The sequence below is a fragment of the Chlorocebus sabaeus genome, chromosome 20 (genome assembly GCF_047675955.1).
Source record: "Chlorocebus sabaeus isolate Y175 chromosome 20, mChlSab1.0.hap1, whole genome shotgun sequence".
Lineage (NCBI taxonomy): Eukaryota > Metazoa > Chordata > Mammalia > Primates > Cercopithecidae > Chlorocebus > Chlorocebus sabaeus.
Window position 1 is genome coordinate 97,670,721 of NC_132923.1, and position 21,145 is coordinate 97,691,865.

At 42.3% G+C, this 21,145-nt stretch overlaps 1 protein-coding gene across 17 annotated transcripts in view; it reads right to left on the minus strand.

Moving 5' to 3' along the window:
* Positions 1-21,145, minus strand: part of MACF1 (microtubule actin crosslinking factor 1) — a 404,957-nt gene that overhangs the window by 80,979 nt on the left and 302,833 nt on the right. For all 17 annotated transcript variants that reach the window (XM_073007458.1, XM_073007449.1, XM_073007456.1 and 14 more), the window contains one exon: positions 19,192-20,663. In XM_073007458.1, the coding sequence (XP_072863559.1) occupies positions 19,192-20,663 (1,472 nt within the window). The remainder of the gene's footprint in view (positions 1-19,191; positions 20,664-21,145) is intronic.

Consider the following 21,145-nt stretch of genomic DNA (forward strand, 5'->3'; position numbering starts at 1 on the left):
CCTGTAATGGGAATTAGGCAACTAAAAGACCTTTCTCTGGTAAAATGCTTTACGCTTCATTTCTCACTGCAACAAAGGCTGCTGATCAATTTTACTCACTCAAATCCAAAAGACTCTGCCCATCCGTAAACTGAAAGGGGTGGGGAGGCAGACTAGGTTGTGTCTTGACACCCTTTCTAGTTTTAATATTTTTTAGTTCTAAAACTTTTAAAGGTACTGCCCCAGAATCCTGTGTCCTCTCGGTCCTATACTGCCAAGACACTAGAAACCCTGTCCTATGAAGAACAAACAGTACAAGAACCAATAATGTTTGACCTAGAGAAAGTTCTAGGAGATGTAATTAGCATGAAGTATCTGAAGGGCTGAGACGTGGGAGGAAGGAAACTTGCTTTGGATGTCTCCTTAAGCTGGCACACTAAGATCTAAGATTTAAAACCAACAAAGAGCTTCTCACGGCTATTCAAAGAATAGGGTGTCCCCTAAACTCATGACTTTCCTTATCCTGGAGGTGTCTGAGCAGAAATTCAAGCACTCATTTGGCAGAGATTTGGGAAAACAGATTCACAAATCTTCTGCAGTTTGTTCAGACGAATTTTAAAGTCATTTCTAACTCTGATACACCATAATCCTAAGGACTGATAGCTTACAGATCTGATACTTAACAGTTTAGGGAATCCAGGTTTTAATTTTCCTTTAATTATTCAGCACAACTGGAAAAACTCAGGGAGGGAAAGATCAATTTTACTAGCAAATCTCCCTGGCCAAATACATTCACTTAAGTGTTCAGATATCATAACAGACTGTTTAGCATGCCAGGTCCCCTCTGGTTGGAAGAATCTCAGGAATTCTGGCTCTGGATGAAAGATCGGTGGTTATTCTATTATAAAGAATTTTTTTTTTTTTTTTTTTTTTTTTGAGTGAGACTCTGTCTCACTGTGTCGCCTAGACTGGAGTGCAATGGCGCAATCTTGGCTTACTGCAACCTTTGCCTTCTGGGTTCAAGTGATTCTCCTGCCTCAGCCTCCCGAGTAGCTGGGATTATAGGCGCACGCCACTGCACCCAGCTAATTTTTTGTATTTTTAGTAGAGATGGGGTTTCACCCCTTGTTGGCCAGGCTGGTGACCTGACCTCGGTGATCCACTCACCTCAGCCTCCCAAAGTGCTGGGATTACAGGCATGAGCCACTGTGCCCAGCCATAAAGAATTATCTTCATGTGGAATCACAAACTTCATGAGCAGAAATTCCTTTACTGTTTCCTCACCAAGTCAGGTACCAACCAATCCAGCCTATTCTTAAATAATTCCTTCCCACATCTATCTACCAATATTCTTACCACTCTCATCAGTGATCCACATAAATAAATAAATGGAGCATTTCTACAACTATGAAATTCAGATTCGAATTACTTATTATCTGTAGTCACACTCTCTCTAATTAGGGTTTTAGGAAAAGAAATTTAAATACACCCTAAAGAGAAATTACATATAGTAATTTAATCCTCCCACCCCACCTCCAAAAAAACCCCAAAACGCAAAGCCAAAGAATGCTCTCTGAGTGCTTTGCTCTTTTTAAAAAATCATCAATGTGTGTAGAAATAAATCAAGAGAGGAAGCACAAGGTCTCCTCCATGTCTTAATTTTTATCTGTTCATGAGTTTCTCCTTAGTTTAGGTATGTGGAACTCTGCCAATAGCCATCTCAGTGACTGAAATAAATACCTGATACGGCTTTTCACCTCTGTTGCCCTGATAGCTACCAAAAAAAAAAAAAAAAAAAAGCATCTGTTCATTTCACATGCTATGTATAAACTTTTTAAAAGAGAAATACAGGGAGCTCCAGAGACCTTCTTCAGATATTTCCCCCACTCCTGTAACCACAAATATATGCACTGAAGCCAAATTTCAAATGAGTTTCCAGTTAGTTGATTACAGAGTTCAAAGAATTATCTACTCATTTTGAAATTCCCAAGTACAGAATTTGGTGTTAGATTTTCCTTCAGTGAACTTAGAAGAAAGAAAAACCCTGGCCCTTCCAGCTCCTTCCCGCAGTCTTCCTAATGAAAGACAGCCGGGTGGAGTCTTCTCACACCCTAACATAGCTCCCTTTCCAAGTTTTGGACCTGGCATGCTGCCCTTGTCTGCTTCAGACCTAAAATGCCAGCCCTCTGGGACAGTCTGGAGACCCCAGATTCACACTTCCCTAGATTCTATGATGCCTTTTCACCCACCTTGATGGGTGCTCTCTCCTGGAAGACTAATTCTGACTGGAAGAGGATACAGAGGACTGGTTAGATCTTGCTCATTTTAAATCTACACAATGCCTTTAATCTTAGGATCTTTAGATTTTACAAGCATTATTTAGTAGCAAGTAGAAACTCCACAGTGTTAGTCTGTACCTGTTGGGCATCAGTCACTGCCATCCTTTGGTACTTTTATTATTATAAACATGGCTACAGAGTGGTTCATAAAGCAACACAGCATGACATGAAGTTTGCTTTAAGTGGGATACTAAAGATTTTGATGTTATTTGAGCTCTCATGTACTCGTGAACCCGTGAGAAAACGTTCCACACGCTCTGCAGGAACTCTATGACCCCTGTAAGCCCTTTCCTGCTTGTAGACTTTCCAAAAGACAGTGTATTAATCCTCTTTTTTAGACTAATGGTTACCAAAACCATGGTGATGACAAAATCATGGGGCTTTGCAGGTTAGAAAAGACCTGACAGAAGGGTGGGAAGAAGGAAGGCAGGAGGTATCAGAGAAGGCTTTGTGGAGGGAATCACATTTACTCATGAGGATTTCAGATATACAGAGATGGCAAAGACAAATATTTCTAAGAAAAGAGCCAAAGGCAGGGCTCTAAAGCAGCAAATTCTGGCTGGGCTCAATGGCTCATGCCTGTAATTCCAATACTGTGAGAAACTGAGGCAGGGGTATCCCTTGAGGCCAGGAGTTCAAGACTAGCCAGAGCAACATTGCAAGATACTCGTCTCTACAAAAAGTTAAAAAATTGGCCAGGCATGTGCATCTGTAGTCCTAGCTACTTGGGAGGTTGAGTTGAGAAAATCGTTTAGCCCAGAAGTTCAAGGTTACAATGAGCTGTAATTGTGTTAATGCACGCTAGCCTGGCGACAGAGTGAGATCCTGTCTCTAAAATATTTTTTTTTTGTTAATTTTTTTTTTTTTTTTTCCAGACAGGGTCTCATTTTGCTGCCCAGGCTGGGGTGCAGTGACATGATCTTGGTTCACTGCAACCTCCACCTCCCGGGTTTAAGTGATTCTCCTGCCTCAGCCTCCCAAGTAGCTGGGATGACAGACGTGCACCACTATGCCCAGCTAATTTTTGTATTTTTAGTAGAGATGGGGTTTTACCATGTTGTCTAAGCTTAAGCGATGCACCCGCCTAGGCCTCCCAACTGCGCTTACAGCATGAGCCACCGTGCCCAGCAAAAAAAAACTTTTTATTTTATTTTATTTATTTATTTACTTGAGGCAGAGTCTCACTCTGTCGCCAGGCTGGAATGCAGTGGCGCAATCTTGTTCATTGCAACCTCTGCCTCTCAAGTTCAAGCGATTCTGCTGCCTCAGCTTCCCATGTAGCTGGGATTACAGGCACACACCACCATACCTGGCTAATTTTTCTATTTTTAGTAGAGAAGGAGTTTCAGGCCGGGCGCGGTGGCTCAAGCCTGTAATCCCAGCACTTTGGGAGGCCGAGACGGGCGGATCACAAGGTCAGGAGATCGAGACCATCCTGGCTAACTCAGTGAAACCCCGTCTCTACTAAAAAATACAAAAAAAAACTAGCCGGGTGAGGTGGTGGGCGCCTGTAGTCCTAGCTACTCGGGAGGCTGAGGCAGGAGAATGGCGTGAACCCGGGAGGCGGAGCTTGCAGTGAGCTGAGATGGCCACTGCATTCCAGCCTGGGCGACAGAGCCAGACTCCGTCTCAAAAAAAAAAAAAAAAAAAAAAAAAAAAGAGAAGGAGTTTCGCCATGTTGGTCGGGCTGGTCTCAAACTCCTGACCTCAGGTGATCCACCCACCTTGGCCTCCCAAAGTACTGGGATTACAGCCCCAAGCCCGGCCCCCCCAAAAAATTTTAATGAGGACTTTGGGATGGGGTGCTCACTCAACTGTCACTTATATTATCTCATTTAAAAAACCCAAATCTTTATAAATGAAGCTTAGGGTGGCAAGCATACTTGTCCAGAATAATACAGCTAGTAAAAATGAGGAAGAGGGCTGTGAAAGTAATTGCAGAGGAAGAATATTTGGGCTTCACAACTGACCAGAGAGAAGGTAGAGGTTAGAGGGAAAAAAACAAAGATAATGCCATATAGTGTTACTCTTAGGTTACTAAGATCATAGTAGTACTTATAAAACAACAGCAAGAAGGAAGAAAATATTTGAATTCATTTATTTTAGACCATTCTGTATGTGAAATACTAAAGAGCAACCCATGTGAAGGTGTCTAGAAAGGCCCCTCACACTAAAGAATCAATGTTGGGATAGAGATACAGATTTGGGCCAGGTGTGGTGGCTCACACCTGTAATCCCAGCACTTTGGGAGGCCGAGACAGGCAGATCACCTGAGGTCAGGAGTTTAAGACCAGCCTGGCCAACATGGTGAAACCCCGTCTCTACTAAAAATACAAAAATTAGCCAGGTATGGTGCCATGCACCTGTAGTCCCAGCTACTGGGGAGGCTGAGGCAGGAGAACCACTTGAACCCAGGAAGTGGAGACTGCAGTGAGCCAAGATCGCACCACTGCACTCCAGCCTGGGAGACAGAGTGAGATGCCATCTCAAAAAACAAAACAAAACAAAAACCAACCAACCAGACAAACAAATAAAAAACAAAAGAGAGAGAAAGACAGATTTGGAAGCCTTTCCCCATGGAACAGTGAAAAGCTGCCATCTCAGAGGTTGAGTGCAGAGAGAAGAGACAGATGACAGAGTTTCAGGAACCACATATTTAAGAGATAGGAAGACAAACCAAAAAGGAGAGCAGAAGCGCAGCCAGAGAAGAAAATGGAAGAGCACAATGTCCAGAAAGTAAATTAACTTTCAAGAAAGAAGATCTGATATTAAATGATGCACAACGAAAGAGGAGAACAGTGAGGTAGACAAGGCCACTAGACTTGGCAACTAGGAAGCCAGTGAATATCTAAGAGAGCAGTTTCAGCACAGTGATGGGTGTTGGATCAGATTAGAGGGGGTTAAGGATAAGCAGTGGTGAGAAATAAGTATGGGTCCTTCCTTCCTCTTGAGACTGTGTTCTTTTGACTTCCATGACACTGTGGTATCCTGATGCTATCTTTCTAGCCAGTCCTTTGTCTCCTTGGATTCCTCTTCCTATCCTCTATGAGGCAACTAATTTTACAAGGTTATATCGTTGATTCTCTTCATCCATTCACCAAATATTTATTGGGATTTACTATGTGCCCTAAACTATGCCAGGCACTAAGAGAGTGAGTGATGAGCAAGACATAGTCAGAAGCCTACGTTCTAGTAAGGGAGAAGGACATTCATTTTAATCAACTGCATAATTACTCTGAAAGAAAAGCACACCGTGCTATGAGAACATGGGTCATGGGCCTCAACCTGGCTTGGAAGCTCAGGGGAGGTTTTCCTGAGAAAGCGATGATGTGGGCCTCCCCCTGGGACTGAGAGTAGTCTTTCCAGTTCCAGAGTGGCATGATCATCGCAAAGTTGCTTGGTTATTTCCATGAAAGAGGTCCCTGGGTTGAATCACCATTTTTTTTTTTTTTTGAGACAGAATCTCACTCTATCACCCAGGTGGAGTGATATGGCATGATCTTGGCTCCCTGCAACCTCTACCTCCCAGGTTCAAGCGATTCTCCTGCCTCAGCCTCCAGTGTGGCTGGAATTACACGTGCCCACCACCAAGCCTGGCTAATTTTTGTATTTTTGGTAGAGATGGGGTTTTACCATGTTGGCCAGGCTGGTTTCAAACTCCTGACCTCAAGTGATCTGCCTGCCTTGGTGTAATCCCAAAGTGCTGGGATTACAGGTGTGAGCCACTGCGCCCAGCCCCTGCTCTTGAATATTAGAAAAGAAGGCAGAATAAATAATACAGAGAGAAGAGATTTCTAAAAACCATCTCTTTCAATTTGTTACTAAGGAAAGTTCTTTTCATTGATGACAAAGAAACAAACAGCTTAGGTATGAATTTAAAGAATTAGACCAAAACCAGAGCTTATCCTTTGAGAATGAATTGCAAGATGACAGAGATATAAAATGGTTCACTTGATAAATACAATTAATTCAAGATGGAGAAAATCTAAGGCACATACAATTTCTTTGAATTATCTTCTTTCCTTGACTGATATATACACATGACCAAATGTTAAAAACATTAAAAACACATATTTGCTGAAACTGTAAAGAATTAAAGACTTTCTGTAAAACATTTCAATCTGGTATGAGATTGGCAGACAGATGAATTATATCTGTATTTTAAGCTGCTTGCCTCTGAAACTCTGCCGATATTTTTCACCTCAGCCCTCAATGTTTTAATTAAAGATTGATTAATATTAAGAGGTGTCTTTCCTAAAGATGCTGACTTAGTAGTTGCCATTGTATGGTAACAAAGGAAGATAACATGGTCTACGATAAAAGCTAATTAGGCCAAAATCCCTGAGATCATTAGAGCTGATCTAATGGGCACTGAGAGGCTGGGGAAGTCACTGAGCTGGTAATGTCTTCTGGTTAATTCTGGTTAATGATTTGAAAATAATATTAATTTGTAGAGCATACAAGCCAAGGCCAAAATGGTCTCAAAAAAACCTGCTGGTTGTAGGATTCTGACAGAAATGCATAAATGAAAAAATTAATGAATAAACATGTATGTATATGTACGTGTACATAAAATATATTTTAAGCTGTGTTGAGTCATGACCTAAACTTGCCTATTATTGCCACTCCAGGGCTAGAAATAAGCCCTACACTACTGTTCCCACAAAAACTGCTCAGGAAGACTGTCCGTCCACTTGTTTCATTGTTATCAAACTAATTTTACTTTATCCTCATAATTTCCATTTTTCCAATTTCCAAGAAGAAAAAACCAATCTTCTCTGGTGCTGGGCCTTAGATCAAGTCTTCTGGAGAATGATGATCCCTAGGCACAAAGAGGGGTAACTGTTCTTATTAAAAAGATTTCACAGGCTCGATACAGTGGCTCATGTTTATAACCCCAGCATTTTGGGAGGCTGAGGTGGGCGGATCACTTGAACTCAGGAGTTCAAGACTAGCCTGGGCAACATGGTGAAACCTCGTCTCTACAAAAGATACAAAAATTAGCTGGTTGTGGTGGTGCATGCCTCTAATCCCAGCTACTTGCGGGGGTTGAGGCGGGAGGATCGCTTGAGCCTAGGAAGTTGAGGCTGCAGTGAGCCATGATCATGCCACTGTACTTCAGGCTTGAGTGACAAAGTGAGACCCTGTCTCAAAAACAAACAAACAAAAAAAACAAAAATGAAAAAAAATTCAAAATATTCTAATTTATATGTCTAGATAAGCTTCTTTTTTAAAAAAGCATATTATCATCTAGTGAGCTGAGCACCGAATATAAGTCTAATGCTTTTAGATATATCACTTCATTTAATTTTCATAAAAATCCTAAAGGTATGATTTACCAATACTTGTATTTTATAGTTAAAGTAAATAGGATTCAGAGAGGTTAAGTCATTTCCCTCAAGGTCACTCAGCTAGTAAATGATAGAGCCAGGATTCAAACCTGGATACTTCTGACTCAAACTTGTATTCAGTTTTTTTTCACTACACCAAACTGTCAACTAATTGAGTAAGTACCAATGACTCTGTGCATAAAAAGTAGCACATTTCTTTCTTAGTTTTGCTCTCTTATACTGAAAAAAGATTGTATTCCCTTAACATATACTAACTAGCAGAGAAGGAAGGAAGCCCAGAAGGAAGATGGAGAGCTGAGGAAATCAGGCTAAGATTAGAATTTCTTCAGGACACACAAGGATACATATCTCAAGTCTTGCAGAGTAGACAGCATTTTGAATCCTAGAGCTCACATGGTTTATGAGAAATAAAGAATGTTCATCCAGTCAGTCAAATATTCTTTCATCTCCAACTATGTATATACCAATATGCTAACTACATTAAGGGACACAAAAGTGAACTGAGGGGATAGGACAGATGAATATAATCAGAAAATGTCAAAATTAGGTAGTATGTGATAAAAGTCAAGTGAGTTATACATTGTAAATGATTAAGAGATCAGAAGTAGTGAGCCGGGGAGATTAAAAGCCTTTATAAGGCCGGGCATGGTGGCTCATGCCTATAATATAATCCCAGAACTTTAGGAGGCCGAGGTGGGCAGATCACCTGAGGTCAGGAGTTCGAGACCAGCCTGGCTAACATGGCGAAACCCGTCTCTAATAAAAATACAAAAAAATTAGCCAGGCGTGATGATGCGTGCCTGTAATCCCCGATACTTGGGAGGCTGAGGCAAGAGAATCACTTGAACCTGGGAGTTAGAAGTTGCAGTGAGCCGAGATCACACCATTGTACTCCAGCCTGGGTGACAGAGCCAGAATCCATCCCAAAAAAAAAAAAAGCTTTATAAAGAAGTGGACTTGAGCTATGACTTCAGAAATCAAATACGTAAAATGTATAAGGAGTGTCTGGGGTAACTGGATGTAGTGGATGGTCTATATAGGAAATACCACTGGAAAGATAGTGGGGATCAAATATGTCCAAGACTGGAAACACAAAAATAGGCTAGTTCTGAAGGATACCACCATTTATCGGATCAGATGGCCCTCGAATTGCTTTGGGGGAAGGATAAGTACTTACAGAAAGAACTGTGAATACAGACAGAAGGTCGGGAAATCATTTTGGAGACCCAAATTTTAGAGGGCTATAGCATAATTTATGTCTGTTTTTTTTCCATAGGAACCATGTACATACATGCTAGCTATCCAATCACACTAGCTCTCTGCATTCTTAACAGAGGGTCCTTTGTTCCAAACAGTAAGGCTCAAAAGAAACAGAGTCTGATAAAATCACACTGAGATCAGTACTCCCAGCTGGTGCAAGGGCTAATGCCATTCCATAACACACCCTACAGGAAGCAGCCTGAGATACACAGCTGATTGATTTCCACAGCAGGAGCCTTGTGGCAGTGCGGGGTGGGGACTGGTCAGGCGTGGAGAAAATTCTTCAGTCGCTGACTCAAATTAGTTCCCCAAGATCCTGACTCTATCTGTATAAGTCACTCCTGGAAGCAACACTATTTCTTAACTAATTTTCTTTAAAGGAGAGGAAAACCACAGAAGCATTCCCAGGAAGTGGAACTATTTAATCAGTTAACTCTTACTTGTCATGGGATCTGAATATGGCAAAAATCAAATTCCCTAGCTTTCTAGAAGTAAGCTGAATAATTCTTTCGTTGTAAGGGGCCGTCCTGTGTATTGTAGGTTGTTTAGCAGCACTTACTAGATGCTGGTAGCAGCTTTTCCAGTCATAACAATAAAAAATGTCTCTGGGCCAGGCATGGTGGTTCATTCCTGTAATACCAGCACTCTGAGAGGCTGAGGTAGGCAGATCATTTGAGCTCAGGAGTTCAAGGCTGGCCTTGGCAACATGGTGAAACCCTATCTCTACAAAAGATACAAAAATTAGCCAGGCATGGCAGTGTGCACCTGTAATTCCAGCTACTTGTGGGGCTGAGGCAGGAGGATCACTTGAGACTGGGAGGTCGAGGCTGCAGTGAGCCATGATTGTGCCTTTGCACTCTAGCCTGTGTGATGGGAGTGAAACTCTGTTTTTTAAAAAAAAAAAAAAAAAAAAAAAAAAAAAAAAAAAAAAAAAAAGGAGTGGCGGGAAGTGGGAGTTTCTGCAAAGCTTTGCTTGGTTGACAACCACTGGTGTAGCATAAACTTTGGTGCCAAACAGACTTTCCCAATCCCAACTCTAATATTTACTTGCTATGTGGCTCGAATAAGTTATTTCAACCTCTTCAAGTCTAAGTTTTATTATCTGCAAAATGGGATTTTAAACATCTGATTTACAGAGTTTTTTCCAGAGATCATTTAGACTCAGATCTTTTTTACTGCATTTACCACTACATCACTACCACTGTAATTCTCTGTATCTGTTTCCCTTACTATAGATGGTCTCTGACTTAACAATGGTTTAACTTAAGATTTTTCTTTTTTTTTTTTTTGAGACAGAGTCTCGCTCTGTTGCCCAGGCCGGAATGCAGTGGCATGATCTCAGCTCACTGTGAGCTCCGCCTCCCGGGTTCACGCCATTCTCCTGCCTCAGCCTCCCCAGCAGCTGGGACTACAGGCGCCCACCACCATGCCCGGCTAATTTTTCTGTATTTTTAGTAGAGATGGGGTTTCACCATGTTAGCCAGGACGGTCTAGATCTCCTGACCTCGTGATCCACCTGCCTCGGCCTCCCAAAGTGCTGGGATTACAGGCATGAGCCACCGCGCCCGGCCAACTTAAGATTTTTCAACTTTATGATGGTGAAAGTGATATGCATTCAGTAGAAATCATACTTCAAATACCCATACAATCGTTCAGTTTCTCAATTTCAGTACAATATTCAATAAATTACATGAGTGAGTCAGCACTTTATTATAAAATAGGCTTTGTGTTAGATGATTTTGCCCAACTGTAGGCTAATGTAAGTGTTTGAGTATGTTTAAGGTAGGCTAAGCTGAGCTATGGTCAGTAGGTACATTAAATGCATTTCTGACTTACAGTCTTTTCGAGTTATGATGGGTTTATCCAGACACAATTTCACTGTAAGTCAAGACACATCCATACACTGTTAACTAGAGACTATCTGAGACTCCAGTACCCACCACAAGGACTAGCACAGAGCAACTGCTCAGTAAGGATGGGTTAAAAGGAATATAGAATCATTTCCTTTTAGCCCCCATAAAAGGATCCATAAACCATTACCATGTGTAGCAAAGATCCATATTTCAAACGACAGGACTCGTGGTAGAAAAATAGTTTATGACGTCCTAGAGAGTAAGCGTATCCTATTAACCTTCTGTAGCCAATAAGAGAGACTCATAGTTGAAAAGCACTTAGTGGTGGCAAAATAGGGAGGGTGCACATTCTACCCATAGCTGGGTTTTTCCAGCTGGGACAGCTGAGACTTGTGAAGAATCCATTCAGCAGGAGACAGCCCTTTACAGTGATGGTTTGGTGCAGTGACCTGACATGACTCCCTGTGGAACTCATTTTATTCCTAGTAAGTAAACCAGCAACTCTAACAATAAACGGCCCTTCAAAGAAACTCATCATACTTCCTAGAAGCTCACAGCTTATCAGCGAGCTTGAAAGTGCCCAGGATATTTTTCTGAAGCTCCAGAACTAGCCTAAGGCTGAGACCATTTACCATTCATTTCTAGGCACAGTGAGGATCAGTCCTGTTCTGCAAGTCTGTGCTTATCTCAACCACGCTGACTAATCAAATACTCAACGATCAATACATACAAGTTCTGCACAGGGTACATTCTAGTTGTCCTGGAAACATATTCCTTCTTTCTTATACAAATGATAAATCTTAGTTGTGAATGCTACATGCTGATATTATATGTGAAGAATTTTAGTAAACTCAAATCCAACTGCTCAGTCCTTTTCTTTGGTTACAGATATATTTGTTGCTTTTTTTTTTTTTTTTTTTTTTTTTTGAGATGGAGTTTCGCTCTGTCACCCAGGCTGGAGTGCAGTGGTGTGATGTTGGCTCACTACAACCTCCGCCTCCTGGGTTCAAGCGATTCTCCTGCCTCAGCCTCCTGAGTAGCTGGGATTACAGGTGCATGCCACCACGCCCGGCTAAGACGGGGTTTCGCCATGTTGGCCAGGATGGTCTCGATCTCCTGACCTCGAGATCCATCTGCCTTGGCCTCCCAAAATGCTGGGATTACAGGCGTAAGTCACTGCGCCCACCCCATTTGTTGCTTTAAAATCTCACCTTGCTATCAAATTTCCAGACAGATTTTTGTAAAATCTATCAGTCCTTTCTTGATGATTTTACTACCTTCCATTCATTTTTACTACCTTCACTGGGGCATGAGGCTCCTTTAAGATGATGCAGTGGCTGCAAGCCTGGGATTTTGCTTGTGACACTGATATTTAAAATACTAACTGGTAATACTTTAAAAGGGAGCTGGAAAAGGTTCAACATGAAGCAAACTTAAAGGCCTTAAAGGCTCCTTCACCTTCTCCCCATCCAGTTGCTATGGTGGGGGTGGAGAGGATTATTACAGAGCATTGGAATTCTTTGTGGGGTGGGGAGGTGGGGGTGGTCACATAAGGGTTATAAATATCAGCAGCCAAACTCTTGGTTGGCTGTGGAGAACAACTGAGAGACTGTAGTCTCCCCTTAAAGGCACAGAACAAGGAAGCTCCCTGAAATATGTCCACAAAGGAAATTCCTCTTCTCTTTGGCAATGCATCATCAACCAAACACCTGCATCAACAACTGACAACTGTATGCAAATTCCAGCCAGGGAAAGTGACCAGGAGATATTAAAGCCAGACAGAGATTAAGACCAGCAAAAATAAAGAATCCAGGGCCTGGCTTAAAGGAAAGCTGACTTAGAAGTAGTTGTTGCCACTATACACAGTCATAATCAGATTATCAGAAGGCTGCTTGTTACATAAATATTTAACTAGTAACCTATTCCACCTGAATTCTAAGTTTCCCATGTATAGGTGGCAATTTCTTCCAGGGCTATAGTTATCAACAGAGGGTAATTCTGCCTTCCAAGGAGACATTTTTAGTTGTACAACTGGGAAGTTACTAGGTCAGAAATGCTGCTAAAAAGCCTACAATGCACAGGACAGCCTCTCACAACAAAGAATTATCCAGTCCAAAATGTTGATAGTGGTGGGCAGAGGTAGTGGCATGAGTGGCTGCCTCTTTCCTCCCTACCCACCCCCCAAAACTGTCAACAGTGCTGAAATTGAGAAATCCATTTTAGGATATTGTCTTTATTTCCTTGGACCCTAGTTCCTATTTGGAGTAGTTTTGTTTAAGGAAGAAAGCAAAAAACCAAGACAGGCCAAGGAAGGGTTAGTACAAGGTGGGGGTTGGCAGGGATAGAGGATTCTCACTCATCTTAGTAAAGCTGGGGAAACCTAAACCTCCAGGTGACAGACAGGTCATACCAAGTGTGATTTCCTGTCTCTCCAAGGGCAGGTAGATAATGCTAACCTCATTTGCTCTACCCTCTACTGACTCACTCTCAGGCTGGTGTACTAACTGCCAAAAACATAGAGGAGCTGATACTGTCTTTGCAATCATTTGAAAGAAAGGAGTAAACTGGCAGTCTTTCAACTCCATGCTGCGCCCTGTCTTCCAGGGCTTTTTCTTTTTCTTTTTCTTTTTTTTTTTTTTTTTGGAGACAGAGTCTCTTTCTGTCACCCAGGCTGGAGTACAGTGGCGTGATCTCGGCTCATTGCAATCTCTGCTTCTTGGGTTCAAGCCATTCTCCTGCCTCAGCCTCCCTGAATAGCTGGGACTACAGGCATGTGCCACCATGCCCAGCTAATTTTTGTATTTTTAATAGAGACAGGGTTTCACCATGTTGACCAGGCTGGTCTCAAACTCCTGACCTGAGGTGATCCACCCACCTCAGCCTTCCAAAGGGCTGGGATTACAGGCATGAGCCACTGTGCCTGGCCTTTTCCAGGGCTTTTCTTATGTGCACATGAAGATGCCTAAGCTTGCTTTCTATGCGGCAAAATCAATCAATCAATCAATCAATCAATCAATCAATCAATCAAAAGAAGGTGTTTACAAGACTTTCTTATTCTGTTTTCATAGTAGGAAAGCTAGGTCCCCCAGTAGAAACTTCAAGTACACTGAGACCCTGATCCTGGGCTCTGCTCAACCTGAATTAGTAATGAAAATAATCCTAAGGAAGCCTGATGCTGTGCCTATTACAACTCAACAGCCCAGCCTCAAAGACAGAAAGGAAAAGAGCAACTGGTTTCTGTGCTTTATATGCACCATTGGGTGAAGTGAACCACTATGAGAAACTCACAGACCCTAAAGCGGTCTGTGAGTCAGTTTCCCATTTTCCTTCCTTCTTCCCTCCCTCCCTCCCTCCCTTCCTCCCTCCCTGCCTTCCTTCCTTCCTCCCTCCCTTCCTTCCTCTCTCCCTTTCTTCTTTTCTTCTTCTTCCTCTTCCTCTCCTTCTCCTTCTTCTTCTTCTCCTCCTCCTCCTCTTCCTCCTCCTTCTCCTTCTTCTCTTCCTCCTCTTTTCTTTCCTGCCTTCCTCCCTTCCTTCCTTCTCCTCCTTCCTTCTCCTTCTCCTCCTTCCCCTTCCCTCCCCCTCCCTTCTCCCTTCCCCTTCCCCTTCCCTTCCTTCCTTGAGAGAGGGTCTCACTCTGTTACCCACACTGGACTGCAGTGGCATGAACGCAGCCCACTGCAGCCTCAATGCCCTAGGATCAAGTGATCCTCCTGCCTCAGTCTCCTGTGTAAGCTGGGACCACAAGCATGTGCCACCATGCCTGGCTAATTTATTTATTTTTTGTAGAAGGGCCTCACTTTGTTGCCCAGGCTGTTCTCGAACTCCTGGGCTCAAGTGATCTGCCCACACTGGCCTCCCAGAATGCTATGATTACAGGCGTGAGCTACTGTGCCTGGCCCCATTGTTCATTCTTATCACTGAGAGGTAGAATGCCAAGTCTGAAGCATGACCCGAATACACAGCAATATAAATACATAAGAAAAATGAGTGAATGAAAGTGCATCCAGGTTTCTTGATAATGCTCACCAGTATGATGCCCAAACCATCAAATACTTTCTGAGCGAGAAGTCACATGGTTTTTGGGGGGAGCAGGGGGGCAAAGCAGGGGTTGGTTTAAGATTCAGAATGATCTCAATTCAAGTAAAACCTACATAGGGAATTTCAAAATGAGGAAAGTCTCTTGTTATCATCAGAGACTTAACAGATTTTTTTTTTTTAACCATTCCCAGGAAGGTCACTCTAGGGGAATTCTTTGGCTGAAGTTCCAGTGATAAAAAGGTCCTTCCTTTCTTGTTAGCCTCCTGTTAGACACATACAATTCCTTTTCCTCAATAACCAGAGACTCCCTTGTTCAGGAAAACGGAATTTCCTGAAGAGATTAGCCAAAGTCTTTTCTTTCCAGCTTTCTGAAAACAAGCTCAATTCTCTCATTAGTGATTTCTAGAATGGCTTCTTCCTTTCTACTTCCAACAGAGAGCTGAACCTGGTAAAGATCCTAACTCAGGAAGCCTAAGGTCTCTGTCTGGTTTGAGTGGAAAAGAACTCTCTTCTACTCCCATGTGACAGAATCTGGTCAGCCAGCGAGGATCTACTAATCATTCAGAAGCAACTGAGGGAAAGCCTTTCCTAGGAATAATGTATTTTAGTTTTCCACTTTCATTTAAGGAAGAAATAATTTTCCCCACAGACTGCAGATCCACGGATCTATCAGCACGATTGTACAGTCCCAAGTAAGACTAGGGGTTCTTCACAGGCCTAACTTATCTGTCTATTCTGACTATCTCCCATGAAGTGAGCTGGGTCAAAGCAGAGTTTCCATCTCCCAGATTCATATCCTCTTCTCTTATGCAGATTCTGTGCTAAGAGTATGATTCCATTAAAAAAAGAAAAAAGTTGAAAACTTACAGTTAATGCTGTTTTAAAAAATATTTATCTTCATCTTTGTTTTTTCCTTATTAAAAATAATTTGAATCTGAAAACAGAGTCATACTTTATAAATCTGGTCTGCTGCTGGAGTAAGGAAAGATTAATCTGTGGCTGGACTATAACACATTAACCCAGGAACTCAACACTCACATCATGAAAATGACTCAGTCCTCAGAATGGGTCCAAAAAGACCTTCCCTTTATGCGGCCTCCCGGGGACTATGGAACTGACACACAGAATTTTTCTCCTCTCATTGTTTTCACTTCCGATGAGCTCAGCATGAGTTCAGCCAAGAATATGCTCCTCCCCTCCTGACCAAAGACTTTTGCTGGGAGAAGGCAAAAACTCTTTCCAAAGCTTTTGACTTCCCTACAAGGTGGACAGGTAGAACAGAGCTTTTGATTTGCATCCCCAACTTGAGGGGGGATACTGATCATTTTATGGTAACTACCTACTGACTTGACAATGGACTACACACGGGACACTCCACCACCCTTCTCCCTTCTCCCACTCTTCTTCCAGGCTTGTCTTGTCAACACCAGTCCACTGTTGATGAACACACTCTGCAAGAGCCCAGCCGATCAGTGTCCAGTCCCAGCCTTCACATCCAGAGTATCTGAGGTGGAAGGCTTATTTTTAGAAATCAGTGAAACGAATTTGGCTATGACAAGCAACTAAGTGCTATTGAACTCTGAGCACTATTAGGCAACATACTAGGATACAAATAAAACAAAGTAATGCCCAGTAATTTTTTGAAATCTTCCAGCAACATCAAAAGTCAGAATGTCTCTAGAAATCAAGGATTAAATGAAAAGGAAAAGATGACTTGTCCTCAAATCCAAACACTAATATGCCTGCATGTGGACTCTTTTGCATATTTTAGCTCATATCTAATGCAATTTTAACAGGCCTGTTTATCTCATTTTCTAGCTCAATGAAGATTAGAAGGGAGGAATAGACTACACAGACCAAATGACAGCAGTGACAAGTGATAGCCGTAAGAAATAACACCCAATATCATGGCGGTGGGCAGAAATCCTGAAATTACCTCCTCCTCTCCACACACACATGCACAGCCAATCCAACCAGTACAATACCATAGAGGCCCTAAACAATAACTTCAATATAGAAATCAAAGTGCACAGTAATTTGGGAATACTTAATACAAAGCAGCCCCAAATGTCTCTCACATCTTTCAGAATATCAATATCACCATAGTATGGAACAGTATAGCCATTTAAATAATGTTAACCTGTACTCAATAGAAAAAACTTAAGCATAATACATATTTAGAAAATTAGGCAAACTGAGTTTAAAATAATTCCTATATAAACCAGAACCTGGTTAGATAAACCTATTTTGGAGCCTAAAAGGATAAGTTTCAGTTTTCTAAAAACTTCATTTAGTTGGTTAGATGGTTAATTCTAAATAGCCTGGATCCAAGTAAATTGGATAACTGAAGCATACCTGTCGAAGAAAGTCTCGCTTTTGAGACACTTATAACAAAAGAGGAAAGAAAAATGTGCAAGCTGAAACAGGGAAAGCCACACTACTACTAGAAAGGGAGTTTCTAAGAGGAATGCACTGCTTCACGGGTTTAAGTTTTCTCTACCTACCCTTTCCTTATCTGGGTGCCTCAAGAAACCCAAATATGATGACTCCTCTTGCTCAAAATTGTACTATCTCCAAACATGGTAAGAAGGCCTTCAGCCAATGTCACACTTTAGTGCTGAATTTCCCCCAAGCTCCTAGAGGGGCCCTTCTGAAACAGCCACGTTTTTGCACTTGGATCCTGTCTACAAAACTGTGATCTCTCTAGGACCATGTGGCTCTGAGCTGGTGTCAACATTACCTCTGCATTCATGTTTTTAAGACAACGCTGGCAAGCAAGGTCTCTGAGATCACAATTTTACTTTAATGGTGGGAGTATTAACTGTGTAAGTAGGAATAGTTAACTAGTGATGGAAACCAAGTGCTGGAAGTATCCTTTCCAAATCTGTTCCAGGTACAGTGGCAGAGTGAGAGACTTTTAGGTATTTACAACAAAGAAAACTCTAGGGGCAAAAGGTTCATATAGTGAGAGCCAAGATCCAACAGATGTGCTCCTAACCCAGTAAATCCACACTTTTGGGTCATGTAATCATCTGTTACTTTAATTTATACTCACACAATCTCAGAACTGGAAATTTTGGCTCAGGCAAAGAATTAAAAAGTATTTTTGCAATTAAGGCAGTACTTCTCAACCACTCCTATAGGCAAAGAACTTGTACTCTTGAGGAGTCTGGGATGTATTATTAAGCTGCTTACTATATAAATGGGAGATTTATTTGAAGTGTCATGTTTTATTTTAATAATTAATGATAATTTTATGTTTTATTCCATAATATATCAAATATACATCAATATCCTCCCCTAAAATCTGTGTAAAAATAACACTTTAGGAAGATGAGACTATGTTTAACTTATGGCTTTTCATACTTCAATTTGAAAAACAGGGGGCTGAGTGCGGTGACTAATGCCTGTAATCCCAGCACTTTGGGAGGCTAGCGCGGGTGGATCACTTGAGGTCACGAGTTTGAGACCAGCCTGGCCAACATGGTGAAACCCCATCTCTACTAAAAATATAAAAATTAACCAGGTGTGGTGGTGAGCACCTGTAACCCCAGCTACTCGGGAGGCTGAGGCAGGAGGATCACTTGAATCTGGGAGGTGGAGGTTTCAGTGAGCCCAGATTGCCCCACCGCACTCCAACCTGGGCAACAGAGCAAGACTCTCTCTCCAAAAAAAAAAAAAAAAAGAAAAGAAAAGAAAAGAAAAGAAAAACAGAGACCTGAAGATACATTCACTGCTATTACAAAATCTGGTAATCTGAAATCTCAAGAAACCCTAAGAGGAAATTCTTAGAGTAAGAGATAAGACTTGGATATTTCTTTCTATATCCTTAATTGGTTATAAAGACTGACATAAACTACAATAGAAAAATGCTCTGGCTGGGCTTGGTGGCCCATGCCTGTAATCCCAACACTTTGGTAGGCTGAGGTGGGCAGATTGCCTGAGCTCAGGAGTTTTGAGACCAGCCTGGGAGACATGGCAAAACCTCGTCTCTACAAAAAATACAAAAAATTAGCCGGGTATGGTGGCGCCTGTGGTACCAGCTACTTGGGAGGCTGAAGTGGGAGGATCGCTTGAGCCTATGAGGTTGAGTCTGCAGTGAGCCAAGATCGCACCACTGCACTCCAAGCCTGGGTGAGAGAGGGAGACCCTCTCTCAGAAAAAAAAAAAAAAGAAAAAAAGAAAAATGCTCAAACCAGTTTGCTCAGAAGTCCAAGTGACTATTTAGTCTTCAGACAGTGTGCTTTCATGGTGATGGAAGTGACAATAATAAAACTAGGGACAGAAGTCAAAATGTATACTCTAATGGTTTCCAAGTTACAAGCAAATAAATACATGTAAAAGAAAAAGAAAAACAAGGTTAAGACTTACTTTAAAATCTGCTAATTGTTGGTTGATGATTTCCACTTCGGTCCCCACTACCCACTGGAGGGCCTCTGCCTCCTCTGCTGCTGTGGTAGCATCATTGAGTCCTTTCAATTTCCTGTAGAAGTCCTCTACACGGCCTAGTGTGAGTTCCAGCTGTTCCTGACGAGCTTTCCCCCTCTCTGTCAGTTTGCCACACTGTTTGTTCAGGGCTTCTAGCTCCCTTTTGAGACCTAACAAGTCCAGAGTCCCCTCTTCTTCTAGCATATGTCGACACTCCGCTTCAGAGGCCTCTATGTCTAATTTGAGGACCTGAATTTTGTTAAGGAATAGTCGCACATCCTCGATTTGGGACTGGAGGCTATCAGTGTCTCTGCCAACAGCACCCATGCCATCTAGCTCATCATCCAGGTCTGCCAATTGAGAAAACATCTCTCGTACCCGGCAGTGAAACTGGCCAATCCCCTCCAGCTTGTTTTCCATCATCACACAACCACTGTTCACTCTTTGCTTAACTTCGAGGAAATCTTGCTGGGTGACCTCAGCTTGATGGAGAAGTTGGGAAGCATCAGATCCATCTGGGGCATCTTCTACCAGCCCCTGAGTAAAGTTCCTCAGATAGTCTACCTGAGGCTCTAGGGCCTGCAGCACTTCCTGTTGAGCTCTTAGCTTCTCCAGGTTCTTGTTGCTACAGGCTTGAGAACCCAGAGCATCAAAGATCTCAAGTTGGTGTTTGGCTCCTTCAACCTTCTTTTCAATATTCTTAAAGCTTTCCTGGAACTCCTTGAGCCTCTGAGTCATTTCTTCGAGTGACCCTGTTTTGGCCTGCAGCTCTTCTGTGATAGCATCCATGTTCTGGTTGATCCCAGCCTTCTCATCCCGGATTCCATCCTCATCTGCTTCTGAAGAATTGATCAGAATGTCAGCAGCACTATTCAATATTTCCAGCAGGGAGCGGCGCTTCTCCACCTCACTCAGCATAGCCTTTGATCTCAGGAGACTGGACTCTAGCTGCACTGGATCCAGGGTGACTCGCAACTCAGACATCTTAGCTTTACAATCTTCTATCCATGGCACAAGGTCTTCCACATGCCACTGATATTTCTGAGCTTTCTGCATACAATCCTTGAGCCTGGATTGTCTGTCTGCAGTTTTTTTACTAAGCTCTTCCCAGTGGTTTTTGAGCTCAACCAACTGGTTTTGTAGAGTCCTTTTCTCTTCTCCAGGAGGTACAGAAAGAAGTAGAGATTCCCCTTCAGCCACAATCACCTCATAGGAGCCACTGTGTTGATTAAGACTTTTCTGAAACTCTTCATTCTCCTGTAGCTGAGAATGTAACCGCTCCAATTTTGCAGAAATGGGGCAGTTTTTTGCTTGCTGGCTTTGTTTATCATCCAACCAGGTCCTCAGCTCATCAAACATTTGCTGGAACTGCTGGGTGCTGGCAAGAGCTGCCTGGAGTCTGTTCATGCGATCGGCTGAAATGAGAAAATAAAATTGAAATTAATAATGCCTGAACCCTGGCATTTAAAATGTTTGCTGAGAATATATGGTCTAATCTTAGGGGAAGGGAACTAATGCTACTTGAGGGCCTACCAAAAAGAGGCATATAATTAGGCTCCTTCATATACACTATTTTATTTAATCCTCATAGCAACCTTGTAAGGTCATCTAAGTAACAGAAGTAAACTTTGACTTCTAGCTGGTAAATGTGAAAGTCATAAACATTTTCAGAAAGATAAATAATAAATGAATGACACAATTTTTCTTCTACCAAGTTATAATAAGTCCAGAAGAGGATGGGTGCGGTGGCTCATGCCTGTAATCCCAGCACTTGGGGAGGCTGAGGTGGGCGGATCAGTTGAGCCCAAGAGTTCAAGACTAGCTTGGGCAACAAAGCAAGACCTCGTCTCTACTAAAAATAAAAATAATCGCCGGGTGCGGTGGTTTAAGCCTGTAA